The sequence below is a fragment of the Galeopterus variegatus genome, unplaced genomic scaffold, assembly GCF_000696425.1.
Source record: "Galeopterus variegatus unplaced genomic scaffold, G_variegatus-3.0.2 Scaffold2359, whole genome shotgun sequence".
Taxonomy (NCBI): Eukaryota; Metazoa; Chordata; class Mammalia; order Dermoptera; family Cynocephalidae; genus Galeopterus; species Galeopterus variegatus.
In genome coordinates, this window is record NW_007728470.1 from 238,037 (window position 1) to 257,440 (window position 19,404).

The 19,404-nt window shown below is 48.3% G+C and overlaps 1 protein-coding gene across 1 annotated transcript in view; it reads right to left on the reverse strand.

The window, feature by feature from the left end:
- Positions 1-645: 645 nt before the first annotated feature.
- The window catches only part of SPOCD1 (SPOC domain containing 1), a 31,152-nt gene continuing 12,393 nt past the window's right edge, over positions 646-19,404 (reverse strand). The window contains 14 exon segments of the mRNA XM_008581455.1: positions 646-1,522; positions 2,599-2,785; positions 3,055-3,144; positions 3,714-3,863; positions 4,142-4,293; positions 4,510-4,621; positions 6,800-6,925; positions 8,418-8,534; positions 8,637-8,796; positions 9,723-9,813; positions 10,116-10,173; positions 10,337-10,462; positions 10,761-10,934; positions 11,963-12,004. Coding sequence (XP_008579677.1) covers positions 858-1,522; positions 2,599-2,785; positions 3,055-3,144; positions 3,714-3,863; positions 4,142-4,293; positions 4,510-4,621; positions 6,800-6,925; positions 8,418-8,534; positions 8,637-8,796; positions 9,723-9,813; positions 10,116-10,173; positions 10,337-10,462; positions 10,761-10,934; positions 11,963-12,004 — 2,250 coding nt within the window. The 3' untranslated portion in view covers positions 646-857.

A 19,404-nucleotide genomic window follows, 5' to 3' on the forward strand; every position in this document is an offset into this window, starting at 1 on the left:
ACACATTCCTGAACGCCCACCCTCAAGGCCAAGACCCTCGACTTTCTCCAATACCAGTATCTGGGAGCTGGCAAAACGTAGAGAGAGGAGTCATCCTATCTGGATCTCCCAACTTCCTCAGCAGAGACCTACACACAGATGTGCAATCAGACACACACCCATGGACACACGCACACATGCTCTCAGGCACATGCACACACAGAGACCTTCAGAGAAGCACACAGACACAGAGCCACATAGGGAATATGGTGGAGGTATGTGCTTCCTGCCTTCCCCCATCTATCTGAAGGAAAAAATCTTGGTAACTGAACATTTTAAAAACCTCTGCAACTTGCTCTCCTTTTTCTCCCTAGCTATCTCTAGGTGTCTGTACCCCTTCAAAAGCCTCTGTCCATTTCTCTCTCTCCCCATCCCAGTCCTGCCCTCTCTCCCACCACCTCTTCTTCCTCCTAGTTCAGAATACTTGCAAAATGCTCCCAGAAGCTGCCATGGCAACAGCTGTGCCCTGGGACACGGTGGTGGTTCAGGACCTCGGACCAGCAACTGGAGAGGCTGCACATCTGTGGACAGACATTCACAGACACACCCACTCCAACCCACACCTGGCCAGGACCAGAGTCTTTCCTGACCAACCAGCAGATGCAATTCCAACTTTGCCAAATTCTTTATTGAACAAAAAATCTACACCAAACAGACTGCAGAACAGGAAACTCAAACGGGGCAAGTGGGTAGAGCTGACCCTTCCCTTCCTCCACCCCTGCCTCTCCCTGAAACTCCTCAGGGTTCAGCACTGGTGAGAGAATCAAAGCCCCTGTTCTAGTGGGTGAAGAGGGTCAGGTCTCTCTAGGGAGGGGACACTAAGAGTCAGCTCTCTCTGTAGGGCCCAAGGAGGTGTCAGGGGCTGGGCCGGGGGGCTCTGGAGCTGCACTGGGCTGGCAGAGGGGGCCAAGAATCCCAGGGACTGGGGAGGGCTGGGCAGATGCCGCAGAGGGTGCTGGAAGCATCTCCTGGCCAGGGGATAAGAGCGAGACTTGGAGCTGATGACTCATGGTCACCAGGGATTCAAGGTGCTGGAGCAGGGCTTGGTGGGGACAGGAGGCCGTATGGAGGTGCTGGCCACGGCCAAAACCATGGACAGCTGGTGCTGCTGAATAGGGATGCCAGGACTGGCACCAGCCTGGTTCTTGAGGCCACTGCCCTTGCTCAGAACCCCGCCAGGCTTCAGCCTCTGCCCACAGTCTCCCCCTGCCTCTGGGGAGTCTCTGCCAAGCACAAATTCCCCCTGGAGCCAGGCTGTCCTTGCCCTGGCTCTGCTGCAGGGCACGCCCTGGGGAAGGGGAGCCCTTCAGAGCCACATCCGGCCTCCTGTTCTCTGGCTGGTAGTATCTCTTCTCCACTTTCCTGTTGAAGGAGACCACCTTGTGAACCTTTCCCCACAGAGAGCTGGACCCTGCTGTGTCCGGAAGTCCTTCCTTAGGGAGCAGCACAGCCAGCAACAGGCTTGAGTGAGTGGCTTCCAGACCTGGGGAAAGAGGCAGGGAAGCAGGGAGGGAGATCCCAAAGGCCTGCTGGGGGAGAACACAGAGCCCCCAGAAGCTGCATTCTGTCTACAGCAGGTCTGAAGGTTAGATCCCAAGAAGAGCTTCCCACAGTGAGATGGGCTCCCATGAGATGCTGGGGAAAGCAGGTGGTAGGGTGAGACTGTCTCAGAAGATTTAGGTTTGGATCCCATATAGGGATGGCCGGTTTGCTCACTGGGTGAGCGAGGTGCTGACAACACCAAGTCAAGGGTTAAGATCCCCTTACCGGTCATCTTTTTTTTAAAAAAAAGATTTGGTCTTGGCATGATCAAGATTCATCTGGCCAAGGGTAGGGTATGGACGTTTGACCTCAAGAATTGGTGGATTCAAAGTCCACCTCACTGTCACAGAACACGCAGTCCAGAAAGGCTAAGCACTTTGCTCAGAAACAGGTATAGTCCACCCCTTGAGCCCCTACTATGCCCTCCCCAGGTGCTTTCCTGGAGCCACACCCTGGAGAGTATCCATGCACAGAGGCCAAGGGTGGCCTGGCATAGCTGTTGTGAAACATCCCTCCCTCCTGTCTTAGGTGACACTTTCGGTCAGTTGTGATCCTGCTTCTGTTCTGCTGCACCAGGGTCAAATGTGGCTATCCTTGAAGTTTCTATTCAGTGGTGCCTAACTGGAGAGGCTGTGTAGTGTAGTGGTTATGAGTCCCAGAGTCACCCTGCCCGGGTGTGAAGCCTGACTCTGCCACTGACTTTGGACAAGTCACTTGCCTTCTCCCTACACCTGTTTCCTCAACTGTGAGATGGAGAATCGGGTAGTACCATTCTGATAGGGCTATTCTGAGACCAAAAGAATTCATCTAGGTTAAGCTTCTAGAACAATGCCAGCACACAGTAAGCGATACCCAAGTGTGAGCTGTTATTGTTTTTGTCATCGCGTTTGCCCATGTCAGGAATTCCCTTCTGAAATGCACCTGCCTCCTCTGAGACACAGTGATTGTGTCAACAACGCCCAGTCTGGCCACCAAATGAGGGGATGCAGGGTCTGGCATGGGCATGGGGGCACTCACCTGGGCCCCCCAGAGGGCGCAGTCTGGTGGGCAGGGGCTGGAAGGCAGGCAGGGGCAGCAGGACCACACCCATGTGCTGCACAGCTCCCAGGCCGTGGCGCTGCTTGCTGTTGAGGTAGGAGTAGAGCAGGTGGCAGTTCTGGGTGTCCCGAGGCCCGTGTGGGCATAGTCTGACTGCACAGACATCCTGCAGTTGCAAGAGCAGCAATCATCCTCTGCTCCTACGAACACCCCTGGGCTCACCTCAACCTTCAAACCCTGTGAGGAGGTGTGTCCCCATTTCCCAGAGCAGGAAACAGACGGGCTTGCCCAGGATCACATACTGAGTCTGCAATCACACTGGGAACTAGACCCAGATATCCCAAACCAGGCCTCTGCTCCAGAGGCGGAGGGAGGGAGCTCAGGGGAGGGGCTTAGGGACTAGGAGAAAAGAGGGTGCCCAGAGTGTGCAGTTACCCTGGCCTCGGCTGGGCAGATGCTGGCCAGCAGGTCCCAGACAGTGTTGGGGGCAATGCAGCCTGCTGAGCGGATCACCTCGGGCAGAGCCTGGGGGCAGTAAGACGGTCAGTCATCCCCCAGCTTCCCTCCTGCTTAGTGTGGGCTCACTCTCAGCCACCTGGAAGGCTGAAGCCAGGGCTGAAGGAGATGGGCAGGCAGTATATCAGGACCCTCAGTGGCTGTCCAGCAAGCTCTGATTGTCCCTGGAGGCCTATGGCCTGTCCTGGCCAGTCTCCTACAACTTCTCTGAAGCCCCTCACTCCCTCTTCTAACCTCCCGCTCTCATCCAACATTTTAGCTGACCATTCAGTCACTCAACAATCACTCCTATAACCCTCCTCTAGGCTGGAGAAGCAGCAGACTCCTCCCTGGGCCCTTCCTGTTTTACGCCTCAGGTTACAGGGAGTCATTCACCCTGTGGGTGTCTGTAGGATTGGGGCTGGCACCTCACTTGCCCCCATGCCTCACATAAGGCCAGGTACAAAGAAGGGTGCCAATGACTTGTTCTAGAATGAGTAAATGAGTGAATGAATGAATGAATGAATGAATGAGAGTGTGAACAGCTGACTGGGCTGGTCAGTGTGTGAGGGAATCCCTGGTGAGCAGAGCAGGAGAACCTGGATGAGCCGACAGCTCTGTCCCGAGACCAGCTGAGCCTTGACCCGGAACTGCTTGATGGAGAACATGTACAGGGTGCCCTCCCAGGGTGGCTGACTAGGCAGGGCCTTTGCGGGTCCAGCAGGCATCTGGAGCCTGGAGGGAAGGACAGAGAGACAGGACCAAGCAAAGCAGATCATCAGGATCCCCCCAGTACCTCCTTTCTTTTCAGAGAAGGTCCCCACTGCCCAGCCTGGTGCAGAGGGTCACTAGTAGACTGAGATGATTATTGCCATTACACAGATGGGGAAACTGAGGCTCACAGAGGAGGGAAGACTTGCCCAAAGCCATATAGAAAGAAAAGCCCATGCTGTGTCTGCTGCTTCAGCTGGTGGCCTCCCCCTACCAGCCCTGCTGTGTTGCCCAACCGCCCTGCCCCAGCCCCGCACCTGTCCTGGGGCTCTGTGGGAGGCATCTCCCTGGCTTTGGGCATCTCTGGAGAGAACACAGGAGCTGGGCTTGGGGCTCTCTGGAAGACATTGTCCTCTCTGCTCCTGGTGTCCTTTAAGGAGCCTGACAGCTCCGTCCAGGACTTCCACTCTGCAAATAGCAGAGACAGGAGCTGAAACAGGGGCGGGCACTGAGGCCAAAACCAACCCAGGGCTTTAGAGCCAGGTTTCTTTTCAAGGTGACCTGAAAAGACACCCCCACTCTGCCACCTTCTCCCCAGGCCACAAGTCCCTGTTGCTGCTGAACCCCACAGTCAGCCCAGCCTGCCCACCACCCTTGCACCTCCCTGCTGGGTGTCCCTCCCACCCGTGCAGATGTGGCAGTTGGAGTCTAGGAAGTGGTGCTCATGCTGCTCTGTGGTGTCTTCTGATGTGGCAGGCAGGTCCAGTGGGCTGCAGTCTGGGGACACCATGGGTCCCTGGGAGGCAGAGAAGGAGAGAGGGCAGACTAGGAAGGTGGCTGGGGAAGTCAGGAGCCCTCGATGGGTAGGGAGCCTCAGGAATTTGGTTTACTTAATTTTTCTCAAGAACATATTTTTTATTACAAAAATACCATGAACTTGTAAAGAAAATTTGGAAGATACAGAAAAATTTTAGATTAAAGAAAAAAATCACCCTTCTCCCATTACTCAGAGACAATTGTTGATATTCTGGTTATTCCTTTATAATAATTTATATATATACAGGGCTTGGGGGTCCTTTCACTAAAATAGTTGGGATCGACTGTTCAACTCTGTATTCTCATTTTATCCATTAATTATAGCAGAGACATTGGCCACATTATAGAGTCCCCACAGACACTGCGCTGGTGGGGTGGACTGTAGTGTACACATCACCTCTGTTGCTATACATTTGGGTCTTTTCCAGGTTTTCACTGTTATAAATAGCACTGAAGCTACCTTTGTGCAGAAAGTATTTTCCTAAACTTTAAACTATTTTCTTTTTTTTTTTTTCTTTTTTGTCTTTTTCCGTGTCCGGCAACGGTTCGCAACCCTCAGTGTCGCCCCCGTACCGGACCGGGACCGGCAACGGGATCACACCCCCCGGTGTTGCCCCCGCGCCTCGCTCAGCTAGTGAGCGGGAACCGGTCTGTATGTGGGATCTGAACCCTCGGCAGGAGCGCCGTCACGCTTCCCAAGTGGCGCACTAGCGCAGTGCACCACCGGGCCGGCCCTAAACTATTTTCTTAAGACAAGTTCTCAGAAGCAGATGACAGAATCAGGGAGGATGAACATTTTTAAGACTCCTGATGTCCATCGCCAAATCCCTCATAATAGAAAGCCGTTTAAACATAAAACAAACATTGCCTTAAAGATTTTGAAACTCTATTCTTGCCTTATAAACCACCTCCAGAGCAGTGCCAAAGCTCAGGCTTTGGAGTCAGCCAGCCTGGGTTCAAATCGCAGCTCCAACGCCACACTATGTGACCCTGGGCAATGGCTTCAGGCTCCTCATCACAGAAATGGGTGTGGTAATAGCACCTACCCACAGGTGACCTAAGGCCTGAATGAGGCACTGCTTGTAAAAAGGGCACATAGTAGGTGTTCAGTCAAGAGTAAGAGTTGCTCTGAAGTGTTATTTTCTCCTCCCCTACTCTGCCATCTCCTCTCTCCCTTCCTCCCTCTTGGGCTGGGGCTTTCTCTCTAGGTCCACCTGGGCCCTCTCCCTCCACTTACGCTCAGTTTATTCAGAGGATACAGAACGGTTTGGTTTGGGGAGCAACCACACCCTCTCTGCAGGCAGTGGTTCTCCTGGTTGTTGGCCTGAATATTGGGAGGGCAAGTGGGGAGCATGGATTTTTGTCCGTCATGTTCACTGCCATTTTCCCAGTACCTAGAACTATGCCTGGCACCCAGTAGGTGCTCAATGTACATTGAGTGAATGAATATGGTTCAAGGGGCCTGCCCTGCACCCTTCTCCTGGACACACAGCTGATTAGACCCAGGTGGACATCTGACACCCGGAACACCTAACCACAGCCACAGTGGCCTTCTTCTGAGTGTGACTCAGTGAGCCTAGGAAGGTTCTCATTGGCTACAGGAGGCTGAGATGATGGGTTAATTGATTCCAGGGCTGTCAAGCCACAATGACAGGCTCCATGCCAGATGGAGGAGTAAAGGAGGAAGGGGCAGTCTGGAGGTGAGGATGGAACACATCCCCGTGACCAGAGGAGACCTGGGATCTGGCTTTCCAGGTCCTAGGGAAAGTTCAGGAAGCCCTCAGGACACAAATCCACTGAATAGAGGAGATCTCTGTTCCATACTGAAAAGATCACTGCCGGCAACAGCGTGGCCCCTGCTTCCCAGCCCAAGATCTAGGCAGAACGTCTGAGGTCGGGGGTGACTTTGGTGACTGGAACTAGTACTGCTCACATGGGTGCCTTGAGGTTAGGCTAAAAGGAGGGGCCTGTGCCACCTGCTCCGTCTCACTCCCCACACACCTGGACCCTGTCCGGTAAGGACTGTCTCTGTTTTGCCATGAACAAGGTGGGCCTCAGAGTAGTCAGGTGACTTGCCTAAGGCCACACAGCTAGTGAGGTGAGAAGCTGGAGCCCTGGGCATGGGCTCTGCCCAGAACCAGGTTAGGCTCCCACTTACCACCAGAGCCTCCAGGGTTAGTGTCTGGTCCACGTCCCTCAGGATCTCGACTTCTCCCTTGTGGGTCATTTTGGAGGCTGGAAGTCTGCGTGGCTCTTTCTGCTGCTGCTCAATGATCTCCAGGACCTGAAGAGGTGGAGCAGCCCAAGGCCAGCCAGGTTAGGAAGTCTCTGCCCACGGAGAGCCCAAGTGCTCACTTTCCTTCCTGTAGGTCCCTCTCCCTTCCCTGCCAGGCCTTTTCCTGCCTCCACACTTTTGCTTCTGCCATTTGTCTCCCCTAGAAAGCCCTCCGCACTCAGCCCTACCTCTCCATATTCCACTCATTGACCCTTCAACTCAAGTCCTGCCTCCTCCAGGAAGTCTTCCTGGATTTCACCTTCACCCACAAGTCAATTCTGCCTCTGCCTGTACATCACCCTCTGCCCTGGGAAGCGTGTGGTGCAGTGGAAAGAGTGCAGGCTCTGGAGTCTCTGCTGGGCCATTAATAGAGACTCAAAAGGTAGTGTGGTGTTGGACGAGCATTTAGCTACCCTAAGTCTCAGTTTATCTGCTCTCTGAGAATTAACTTAAGAGCACTATATTAAACAACATATGAAGAGTACTTAGCCTGGAGCACAGCTCTTAGTAAATGCCAGTTGTGATTCTCATTGCTGATCAGTGTCACCCTATTTGAAATGTTTCTTGAAGCCCTGTCTCCTTTTCTAACAACACCTGGAGGAGAGGGGTCCTATCCTCCCTGGCAGAGCTGGCTTCCTGGGCACAGGATCTGTGCAGTCCCACAGGGTCCTGCCCTTAGAAAGGCCGCATGCTTGGTTTAATGCTCTGCTGTCATCTTAAAATTCTTAACAGTTGTTGAACAAAGGGCCCTCCGTTTTCATTTTGCACTGGGCTCCCCCGAATTATGTAGCTGGCTCTGCCCCCTAGCTCTCCATGGTGCCTGGACAGATGCACAGCCCATAGTGAACAGATTCACCTGCAGGACACTAGTTATTCATTCTAATCAGCCCAGTGTCTTCCAGAGCAGGTGCCTCAATGCCCTGCCCCATCCCAGCAGGCCCAGCCCCTAGATCAGTCCCTTCCGCTCTCTCTGGGCCACCACAAGCATTAGGCCAGCATCCTCCAAAACCTGCTCAGCGCCAAACCTTCCTTGCCTCTGGACAGTTCCCAGGCAGGGACAGACCCCTGGACACAGGGTACACACGGACATAACAATGTCCTATAGGGGCAGGGCCCTCACTCAGCCTGGGGTACCAGGAAGACCTCCAGCCCCATGGATGGCTGATGACCACCCTGGACTCCAGACTCTGGACTGTCACCTCGGTCCTCTCCCTCCCCACCCTCACACACAGCCCAGGTCCACAGAAAACCAAGGGTGTCACGTCTCTACTGAGCTCTCTGTCCCCACTCCCTTTCACCTCTTCCTCTTCCTATTTCTCATGTGGCGAGGTCTCTCTGATTCTTCTCTCCCTGTCTGCCTTCTCTCTTTCTCTGTTTCCTTGCGCCTGTTTCTCTCCATCTTCCTCTTCCCTCCACTGTCTCCGTCTCTCCCTCTTCCATCCTCGGACCACCGTCTCCCCTCATGTCCTGTCACCTGTCCTGACTTGGCTCAACAGCTCACCCTCTTCTCCTGCTGGTCCCGCCAGCAGGCCAGCTCCTGGGGGGCCAGTTGGGTTGAGTTCATCCGCACCAGGTCATGGGGGGTGACATCGCCGCAAACCACTTTGAGAAACAGGTCCTGCAGGGGCAGGGGGCAGGGGCTGCACCACACTGCTCCAACTTCCAGCCAGACTCCGCCGCCTGGGAGGGCAGGCCCAGCCCAGCACACAGCCCAGCTCACTGGGTTCCTGGGGTCACGCAGGTTGAAGAGCAGGCTGCGGTACTTGGCCTTGTAGCGGCAGTTGGTGCCTTGTGTCAGGTCGAAGAGGGCTGCCTCGATGCCAGCAGCAACGTCCTCCACCATCTCCTCACTCAGCAGCTGCTCTGGAAGCTCCTGGACGCTGGAGGGCAAGGGTGGGGTCAGGGGCACTGAGCCGGTGAGGTCTTCTGGGTACTTAGCCTCAGAGGGAGATATAGGTGTGGGGAGCAGGGTCTGGGCCAACTTGTTTGTGTTCTGGGCTTTTCCGACAGGAACCCATTTATTCCCACCCCAACTCTGTGAGGAAGAAATATTAGCATTCTCCATGGACAGATGGGGTGACTGAGGCTCAGGGAAAATAAGGGGCTTGCCCAAGGCCATGTGATTTGTGGCAAAGCAAGATTTGGATCTAGCGCTGGCAGGTTAGCTCAGTTGGTTAGAGTGTGATGTTATAACACCAAGGTCAAGGGTTCAGATCCCCGTGCCAGCCAGCCGCCAAAAAACAAACAAACAAAAAATGTGAATCCAGATCGATCCGATTCCTTGGCCCCTGCTCAATCCCTGGCCAGTGGAACCAGAGAATGTGTGGAGGGGAGGAAGCCGGGGTGGAGGGTGAGGCATCAGTCAGGGAAGGGGACAAAGCCCTGGTCCTGAATGTAACCTTCAATCTGCCAATGACTTGCTGTGTGGCCTTTGCAAAGTCCTGCCCTTTCTGGGCCTTGGTCTCACCATGACTAACTGAGAGTCCTGGGATCACATCTCTGAGACGCTCCCAACACAGACTCTCATTGTGTTTGAAAGCATTTGCCGCAGGACCCCTCCATGAGGACCTGAGCAGATGCTGAGAGCTGCAGTAGCTTAGTGGGAAGGCACAACCTTGAAGCCAGAGAGAAACAGGTTCAAGTTTCAGCTCCCCACTGGTTCGCTGTGTGGACAAGTGACCTCACAGCTACCAGATGGGGTGAGTCATACATGCAGAAGCCCTGAGAACATGGCATGGCCCTGGGAGGTGGTGGTGTACGAGGGTGGCCTGTCAGGACGTCAGGGAAGTGGGGGGCAAAGCCTCACCGACTCCACAGCACCTTCTGCAGGGCACGGACCACACGGCTCCGTATCCTGATTCCCAGGGGTAGCTTCTCCTGTCGAAGCTGAAGTCGAGCTATGGGGAGAAAGTCACAGGCTCCCAGGGGTGCCCAGGGACATGGGGAGGGGGCAGATTCAATGCTGATGGGCTCAGGCAGACAAGGCAAGGGTCCCACCCTCAGGGACCCAGGTCCCCACATCTGTCAGGGAGCCGAGCCCAGGCAGCCAGCAGCCCCCACCCCTTCAGGGAAAGACTATACGATAATGAGGGGAGAAGAGAGGAGTCCTAGCAAGGGCTGGAGCCAGAGCTGGGCCCGAATCCTCCCCAGTCCCCAGTAGTCTCTGGAAGACAGGAGGGGCACCCTCCATGGCCTTCACCTGAGTCCTCTGCCCCCGCTTGGAGAGGCTTCTCCTCTTCAGCCTCCACTGGGCCAAGCTGTGGGGGAGGGGTGAGAAAGTGAGGCTGTGCCCCTGGGCCCAGCCTTCTGGCCCAAGAGGACACTGCTTTCTGCAATCACTCCACACTCCCACGTTCCCCTGACCCATGCTGCAGTGGAGGCCAGGTGGCAGGTGCAGAAGCACTCACCCCTGTGAAGCACTCAGAAGCACTCAGCATCAGAGGTGGGGTCCCTGAGGGACAGGGAATGGCTTCCTGGAGGGTGGAAGTGGTCAGAGAGGTCACCAGAGTCCCTTGCTGTGCCTCCTAAAGGAGGCGGCTGCAAAATCTTGGGGCAGTAGGACATGCCAGAAACAAAGGCCTGGGACTGCTCCTCTCCAAATGCACTGGGGGCCCAGCCCCTCCCTCCCATAGTCAAGCTTCTGAATTCAGTGGTGCAGAAGAAAGTGCACAGGAGCCCAGGCCCGCCAGCCAGGTGGGATCTAACCCTGCCTCTGGCTATTCTTCTATGGGATGGTGAGCGAGCCACACCATCTAAGCCTCAGTGACATCTCTGTGAATCAGGCATGAAGGTGGCTCTCAGCAGGATTAGTGACATGGCCTACATAAAGAAATCTGTTCCGTACCTGACACCCAGCAGAGCCCCGAGCTATGGGTCTTTCCTTCCCTCTGAACCTCTGGGAAGGTGAGGGTGAGCTGATCTCCAAGTCCTCCAGAGCCTCCAGCTTCAGCAACTGCCGCCCGCCTGCCTGGTTGTAGCTGATGGTCCCCAGGAGCTGGATCACGGCCCCAGAACCGACCTTCCCCTAGGGCAGAGGAGCACTTCAGAACCAGCGCAGGCTGCCACCCTCCCCCTCAGAGTGCTCACCCCCCCAGACTGTTTACCGTCTCTCTCCCTCACTGGACTGTAAGTTCCATGAGGACAGGGATCATGCCTGTCTTGGTCCCCATTGTATTCCCAGTGTCTGAGAAAGGCCTGGCACATAGTAGGGTTCAATAAATGTTTGCCGACTGCTGGGCCTCTGTCCCAAGAGAGGAGCCGGTCTTCACTCCCATCCTCTGGCCTCCGCCTCTAACACCCAGCCACATTCAGAGTTAACTGGACCCTGCAGCAGGATCTTCTCACCCTCCTTCTGACCAGAGATACATCTCATCAGGAGGGGCACACCCTGTTCTGACTCCACCTCCTCCTGCTCAAAACTCTGTCATGCCCCTTTCAGGGGTCACTGACTTGCTCTTCGCCCCTCCCCTGAAGCAGCCGCATGCAGCCATTGCCCCCTCTCTAAGGCTGCTGATCACCCCTCTATTGCCCCTAAGAGAAATCCCTTCATGATCATTTCAAGGTGCAGAGTAGTTTTTGGTCTTCTAATGAGCTGCAGAATCTATCCTGCCCCCCTTTTTGCTATGGCTGCCAGGAAGCCCAGTGTTAACTTTGAGTCTAGCAGTTGTACCTTTCCAGGACTGGTAGAGGGTGAAGGGTTGTTGTAACAAGATTTCCCCTTCTCCTTCCCCTTTTCTTGCTTTCTTTACACTTTTATCCCATTTTAAGTGTTTCCATTCTTTTAATTTATTGCAAACCTCAGGGAACTGTTTTGAAAGCAAGCGAGTCTGAAAACCAATCATTGACATCATGGAATGGTCAGGTTCCAAGATTTGGGGGAAACTGGAAGTCTGAGTTTCAACATCATGGGGGAGGGGAGTACTCCGATGCACTGCAGCAGAGCAGGCCAGGGAGGCTGGGATTGCCTCTACTGTGGAGGACCCCTCCCACCCTACCACACCTGAGGAAAGGGAGAAAGAAAGGTAGTAATAAAAAGTAAAAACCTACATAACACACAGGCTTCACCCCATGGGGCATTTTCACTTCCTCCTTGAGGAGAAAAAAGAGGCAGAGATTAGAATCCAGAGGACCCAGTAACCTCATAGCAAGGAATTCACAACAAGAAGACACTCTACCGTACTATGGATTCTATGTGGCCATTAAAAATGGTGAGGGAGTCATAATAAAAACCATTATTCACTGGGGGCACACAAAGCAGCTGGCCCCAGAGGAAGCACATCACACATGATCTTATTAAGATCTCAGCACCATGAGATACCTACTATTTCTATCCCCATTTTAAAGATGAGAAGACTGATGCTTAGAGAGGATCTAAAAGTCCTATAGCTACTAAGCTGCAGAGCTAGTATAAGAACCTAGTTCTGTCTGACTCCAAAGCCCAAGCACTTAACTACTGGGCTATGTGGAAACGTAGAAAGATTCATGGAAAGATGTTATGACATATTGTTAGGAGAAAAAGTAAAAAATTTTTTTAAAAAATAGGTTATGGAACAATGTCTATTGCATAAGGCCATTTATGTAAATATATATTTATAGATGCATAATAGAGGTTATCTCTGGGGAATGAAATTCCAGGGGGACTTTCACTTTCTACTTGTAGACACTCGGGTATTATGTTATTCAAAATTCGAATGCATTTCTCCTATAATCAAAAACATATTTTTTATTAAAAACAAGTTCAGAACAATAAGTGTAGTATGCTACCATCTGTGTTACAGAGAGAAGGAATTTTTAAATTTGTATTTGCTTAAATATGTATAAAATATCTCTGGAAGTATACACAAGAATCTAATAACCCAGGCTGCCGGTAGGGAAGGGATTGGGTGTTGGGAAAAAGACTTTTCACTTTTTCTTAACCATGGGAATGAATTAGCCTTTCAGAAAAGTAAATTGAGAAAGGGGGAGAAAAAAGAAAACAGGGTACATCAGGGAAGACAAGGGGCAGGAAAGATATTAAGATTAGCCCTTTACAGTGTAGAGCCTTTTGGCTGGTCCCTGTCTCAGGGGTCCCTACAGCAGCATTATTAGGCTCCAAAACTATGGGCAAGAGAATCAGACGAGCAAAGATTTTAGATACTGGACTTTTCAGACCAGAATACAAAATATGTATGCATAATATATTTAAAGAAATAAAAGAAGGAGTCAAACATATGAGTGAAGGGCAAAAATCTATAAAAAGCAACCAGGCAGATTTGGTTAGGAACCAAACACAACTTCTGGCAGTGAAAAATATAATAATAGTAATTAAAATTTTAAATTCTAATGCATAGATTTAATAGTGTATTAGACACAGCTGAAACAAATTAGTGAGCTGGACGATAGATCTAAAGAAATTATCCAGAATATTCACAGCACAGAGACTGGGAAACACAGCCAAAGACACACAAAGGATAGCATGAAAAGGGCTAATTAATCTAACATTCCAGAAGGAGAGATGAGAGAGAATGGGGCAGAGAAGATATATGGATAAGAATTTTCCGAATTGATAAAAGAGAGCAATTCACAGATTTGAAAAGCTCAGTGAATTTCAAACAGGATAAATAAAAGGAAATCCACACCTAAAGAAGATCCTAAAAGCATAAAAAGAAAAAATAATAACTAACACTTTAATAGCACTTAAAATGTGCTACTACTGTTGTGCTTTACGTATTAGTTCATTCAGTCCTCACCACAACCCTGTGAGGTAGGTGCTGGTGCTATTATTGCCCCCATTTGATAGAAGAGGAAAGTGGGGGCCGGCCCGGTGGCGCACTGCTACAGTGCGCCGCTTGGGAGTGCGGCGGCGCTCCGGGCCGGCCCGGAGGCGCACTGCTACAGTGCGCTGCCTGGGAGCACGGTGGCGCTCCCGCCGAGGGTTCAGATCCCACATACAGACCGGTTCCCACTCACTGGCTGAGCGAGGGGCGGGCGCAGCACCGAGGGACTCACTGGCTGAGCGACGTGAGAGAGCAACACCGAGGGTTGCGATCCCGTTGCCGGTCCCGGTCCGGTGCGGGCGCGACACTGAGGGTTGTGATCCGTTGCCGGACACGAAAAAAGACAAAAAGGGGAAAAAAAAAAAAAAAAGTTGGTTTTTTGAAAAGATAAATAAAATTGACAAGCCATTAGCATGACTAAGTAAAAAAAGAAGAGAGAGGATACAAATAACAAAAATTAGAGATGAATAAGGTGATATAACAACTGATACATCTGAAATACAAGAAATCATTTGAGACTACCTTAAACAACTATATGCCAACAAATTTGAAAAACTGGAGGAAATAGATAAATTTCTAGACACACACAACCTACCAAAATTAGCCAAGAAGACGTAGAAAATCTGAACAGACCAATAACAATAAAAGAGACTAAAGCTGTTATCAGAAGGTTCCCAACAAAGAAAAGCCCAGGACCAGATGGATTCACAGCAGAATCTTATCAAACATTCAAAGAGGAATTGACACCAATTTTTACAAACTATTCCAAAAGATTGAAACAGAGGCAAATCTCCCAAACTCATTCTATGATGCAAACATCACCCTGATACCATAACCAGGTAAAGATACAACTAAAAAAGAAAACTACAGGCCAAAATCGTTGATGAATATAGATGCAAAAATCCTCAATAAAATACTAGCTAACAGAATAAAGCAACACATACATAAAATTATACACCACGATCAAGTGGGATTCTTCCCAGGGATGTAAGGTTGGTTTAACATACACAAATCGATAAATGTGATACACCATATCAATAAAATCTAACACAAGGACCATATGATCATCTCTCTAGATGCTGAAAAAGCATTTGATAATATTCAACATTCATTCATGATAAAGACCCTCTATAAGTTAGGTATAGATGGAAAGTATCTCAACATAATTAAAGCCATCTATGATAAACCCACTGCCAGTATCATCCTGAATGGGGAAGAGCAGAAAGCTTTTCCTTTAAGAACAGGAACTAGACAAAGATACCCACTCTTATTCAACAAGTTGTTGGAAGTACTAGCCAGAGGAATCAGAGAAGAGAAGGAAATATAGAGCATCCAGATTGGAAAAAATGAAGTCAAATTATCCCTCTCTGCAGATGACATGATCCTATATACTGAACAGCCTAAAGCCTCTACAAAAAAACTCTTGGAGNCTCACTGGCTGAGCGAGGTGCAGGCGCAACACCGAGGGTTGCGATCCCGTTGCCGGTCCCGGTCCGGTACGGGCGCGACACTGAGGGTTGCGATCCGTTGCCGGTCACGAAAAAAGACAAAAAGGAAAAAAAAAAAGAAGAGGAAAGTGGGCACATGGAGGCACAGAGAGGTTAATCAGCTTGCCCAGTGTCACACAGCTAGGAAACCAAAGAGCTGGGATTTAAATCCAGGCAGTCTGATTCCAGAGGCCATACCTTCAACCACTATGGAAAAATGCTGCTCACTAAAAGACATTTCATCTATAAAGGAATGTTGATTAGACTAACAGCTAACTTTCCAATGGTAATAATGAAAAGCAAAACATAGAATATTTTCAGTGTGCTGAAAGAAAGTGACTATCAATTGTAGACCCAGACAAAATATTTTTCTGGAAGAAGGAAGACATAAAGATATTAAAGAGAAAACCAAGAGAGATACTGTTTTTCTTGATAATTTTATTTTGTTCAATAAACAAAATGCTAAAAGTTGAACTTGAGGCAGAAGGAAGGAAAAATGATCCCAGATGGAAAGGCTGAGATGCAAGGAGAAATTTGGAGCAAAGAAAATGATAAATATGTTGTTAAATCTAAACAAATATTAATTGTACAAAACTATAATAACTGTGTAATTTGTGGGACTAAAAAACAAAAAAGAACCAATTTACTGGATAACAACCACACACAGGCTGGGAAGCTGCATGCTTGGAATTAGAGTGCTCCAAGATCCTTACCTCATTTCAGAGGAAGATAAAGACTTAACTCTCTTTATACTTTGATAGGTTAGGTATTCATGTTAAAATTTCTAAGAGGGGCCCGGCCGTTGGCTCACTTGGGAGAGTATGGTGCTGATAACACCAAGGCCACAGGTTCAGATCCCCTTACCGGTCATCTTTAAAAAAAAAAAAAAATTCTAAGAGAACCAACCAAAAAAATGTAAACAAGGTGTAGAAAACTTCTAAACTACTAGAAGTATAAAAAGGAATGAGAAAAAATAATCAATTCAAAAGGAGGGAGAGAAGTACAGAAATGCAGAACACATGCAAAGCACAAAATAAAATGGTAGGAATATATGAAAATAAGTGAGTAACTACAACACATGTAAATAAACTAACACTTCAGATAAATACAAAAATTATCAGATTTTTAAAGAAAGAAAATCCAATTATTAGGTATTTATAATACCTATTTCTAAAACATAATGATGCAAAAAGGTTAAAAGAATAAAATGGAATAATATGTAAACAGGAAAATACCAACCAAAATAAAGCTCTGTTGCTATATTAACATCAGATAAAACGGACTTTAAAGCAAAAAATAATTACAGGCAAAGACCTTACTACATAATGATAAGCAGTTTCACCGGGGAGCTATAACGACTCTCAACTCATAGGCATCTAATAAGATAATCTCAAAAAATGTAAGGAAAAGTTGGTAAAACTATAAGAAAAAAGACACCATTATAGCAAGAAAATTTCATGTATCTATTAATAAATCAAGCTGACAAAATAATCATCAAGAATAAAAACAATTAATGAAAATAATTAAGCTTAATCTGTGTGTATCTATATATAGAGAGAACATTGATCCTAACAACTAGAGAATACATATACTTTTCAACTATACATATAACATATATGAAAATTGAGCACAGCCTGGAACACAAAGCAAGTGTCAACAAATTATGAAAGATTAGTATTTTTTTTTTAGACCAGCCCTGCGCAATCGAAATATAACATGAGCCACAAGTGTACTTTTAAATATTCTAATAGCTACATTTATTTATTATTTTTTATTTATTTATTTTTTTAAAAGATGACCGGTAAGGGGATCTTAACCCTTGACTTGGTGTTGTCAGCACCACGCTCAGCCAGTAAGCGAAGCGGCCATCCCTATATGGGATCCGAACCCATGGCCTTGGTGTTATCAGCTCCGCACTCTCCCGAGTGAGCCACAGGCTGGCCCGTAATAGCTACATTTAAAAAAACGTAAAAAGATGGGTCGGCCCGGTGGCGCACTGGAGAGTGCGCCGCTTGGGAGCGCGTTCGGATCCCATGTGGAGACCAGTTCCCGCTCACTGGCTGAGCATGGTGCGGGCGCAACACCGAGGGTTGCAATCCCGTTGCCCATCAGTAAAAAAGACAAAAAGGAAAAAAAAAAAAAACGTAAAAAGAGAGGCTGGCCAGGTAGCTCTCAGTTGGTTACAGAGTGGAACTGATAACATCAAGGAACAGGGTTCAATCCCTGTACTGGCCACCCACCAAGAAAACAAACCAAAAAAAACCATCTTCTCTTAAAAAACATAAAATGAAGCAAGTGAAATTAATTTCATATTTTATTTAACTCAACATATCCAAAATATTATCATTTCAACATGTACTCAACATAAAAATTATTAATGAGATTTACATTTTTTTTTCAGTATTAAGTGTTTGAAATCTAGTGTGTATTTTACATTCATAGCACATCTCAACTCGGACTAGCCAAATTTCAAGCACTCGATAGACACAAATGGCTAGTGGCTACTACTGTAGACTAGATGCTCCCCCCAACCTCACTGAGGCTTAATCCCCACTGTTAACTGGTGAGGGTGGGAAATCCTATTATGGTAATTGAAAGGTGGGGCCTTGAAGAGGTGATTAGATTGCTGGACCGTGCAGTAGTGAATGGATTAATAATGGTGGTCGGGGGCGTGGTTCTGAGGGCTTTAAAAGGAGAGTAAAGAGAATCTCTCTGCTTCCACCATCTTGCAATGTGAGATCCCTGGGTCACTGTTGCCACCATCAGATGGACTTTGGACTTCCTAGCCTCAGAAACAGAAAGTAATAAATTTTGTTTTCTTTATAAATCACCCAGTTCCAGGTATTTTGTGATAAGCAGCAGAAATGAGCTAAAACAGCTACCATATTGGATAAAGATGACCTTCAAATAAAGATGACCTTCTCAAACTACAATATGATTGAGTGGGAAAGCAATAACGACAACAAAAATGTATGCTTAGAAATTAAGAAATACTTCTTTTTTTCTTTTGTAGTTGGCCAGTATGGAGATCTGAACCCGTGAACTTGGGGTTATCAGGCTGAGTGCTAACCAGCCAGCCCAAGAAATGCATTTCTTTTTTTTTTTTTTCCTTTTTGTCTTTTTTCATGTCCGGCAACGGATCGCAACGCTCAGTGTCGCGCCTGTACCGGACCGGGACTGGCAACGGGATCGCAACCCTCAGTGTCGCACCCGCACCTCGCTCAGCCAGTGAGCGGGAACCGGTCTGTATGTGGGATCCGAACCCTCGGCGGGAGCGCCGCCACGCTCCCAAGCGGCGCTCTGTAGCAGTGCGCCACCGGGCCGGCCCAGAAATGCATTTCTAAATAACACATAGGTTAACGAAAAATTGTAAGAAAAATTATAAAATGTTGATATTGAATGACAAGGAAGACTAAAGTCTGTGGATATACTAAAGTATATACTAAATATACTAAAGTCTGTGAATGCAGCAAAAGTGATCATTAAAGTTTCATTTACAGCTTTAAATGACTTTACTAGAAGGAGGAAAAGGCAGAAAATTAATAAACTATCATTTTTAAGATATTATAAAATAACAGAATAAATTGAAAGAAAGATGACATCAAAAACAAACAAACAATGGAAAGGATTGACAAAACCAAAAATTGGTACTTGGAAAAGACTGAAAAAAATGAAAACCCCCTGGCAAGACTGATTAAGAAAAAGAGAGAAGGTGCAACTAGATAATATTTGGAGTAAGTAATTACTAATGCATAAACATTAAAAAGATAACAGACTATTGTGAAATATTTCATGCCAACACGCCAATAAATTTGAAAACTCAGATGAAATGGATACATATCTAATACTGGCCATCCGCCAAAAAAACAAATAAATCAATAAAAATGGATACCTATCTAGAAAAATATAACTTTATCAAAATTGACTCAAGAAAAAAATAAATAAACCTATAACCATAAGATAAATGAATCAATACAGAAACATCTTCCCTAAACAAAACACTAGTTCAGACTTTTTTTTAACCAGCAATTCTACCAAAATGGCTAAAGAACAAATAATTTCAATCTTTATTAAAGTATTCCAGAGAGGGCCGGCCCGTGGCTCACTCGGGAGAGTGTGGTGCTGATAACACCAAGGCCACGGGTTTGGATCCTATATAGGGATGGCCGGTTTGCTCACTAGCTGAGCGTGGTGTTGACAACACCAAGCCAAGGGTTGAGATCCCCTTACCGGTCATCTTTTAAAA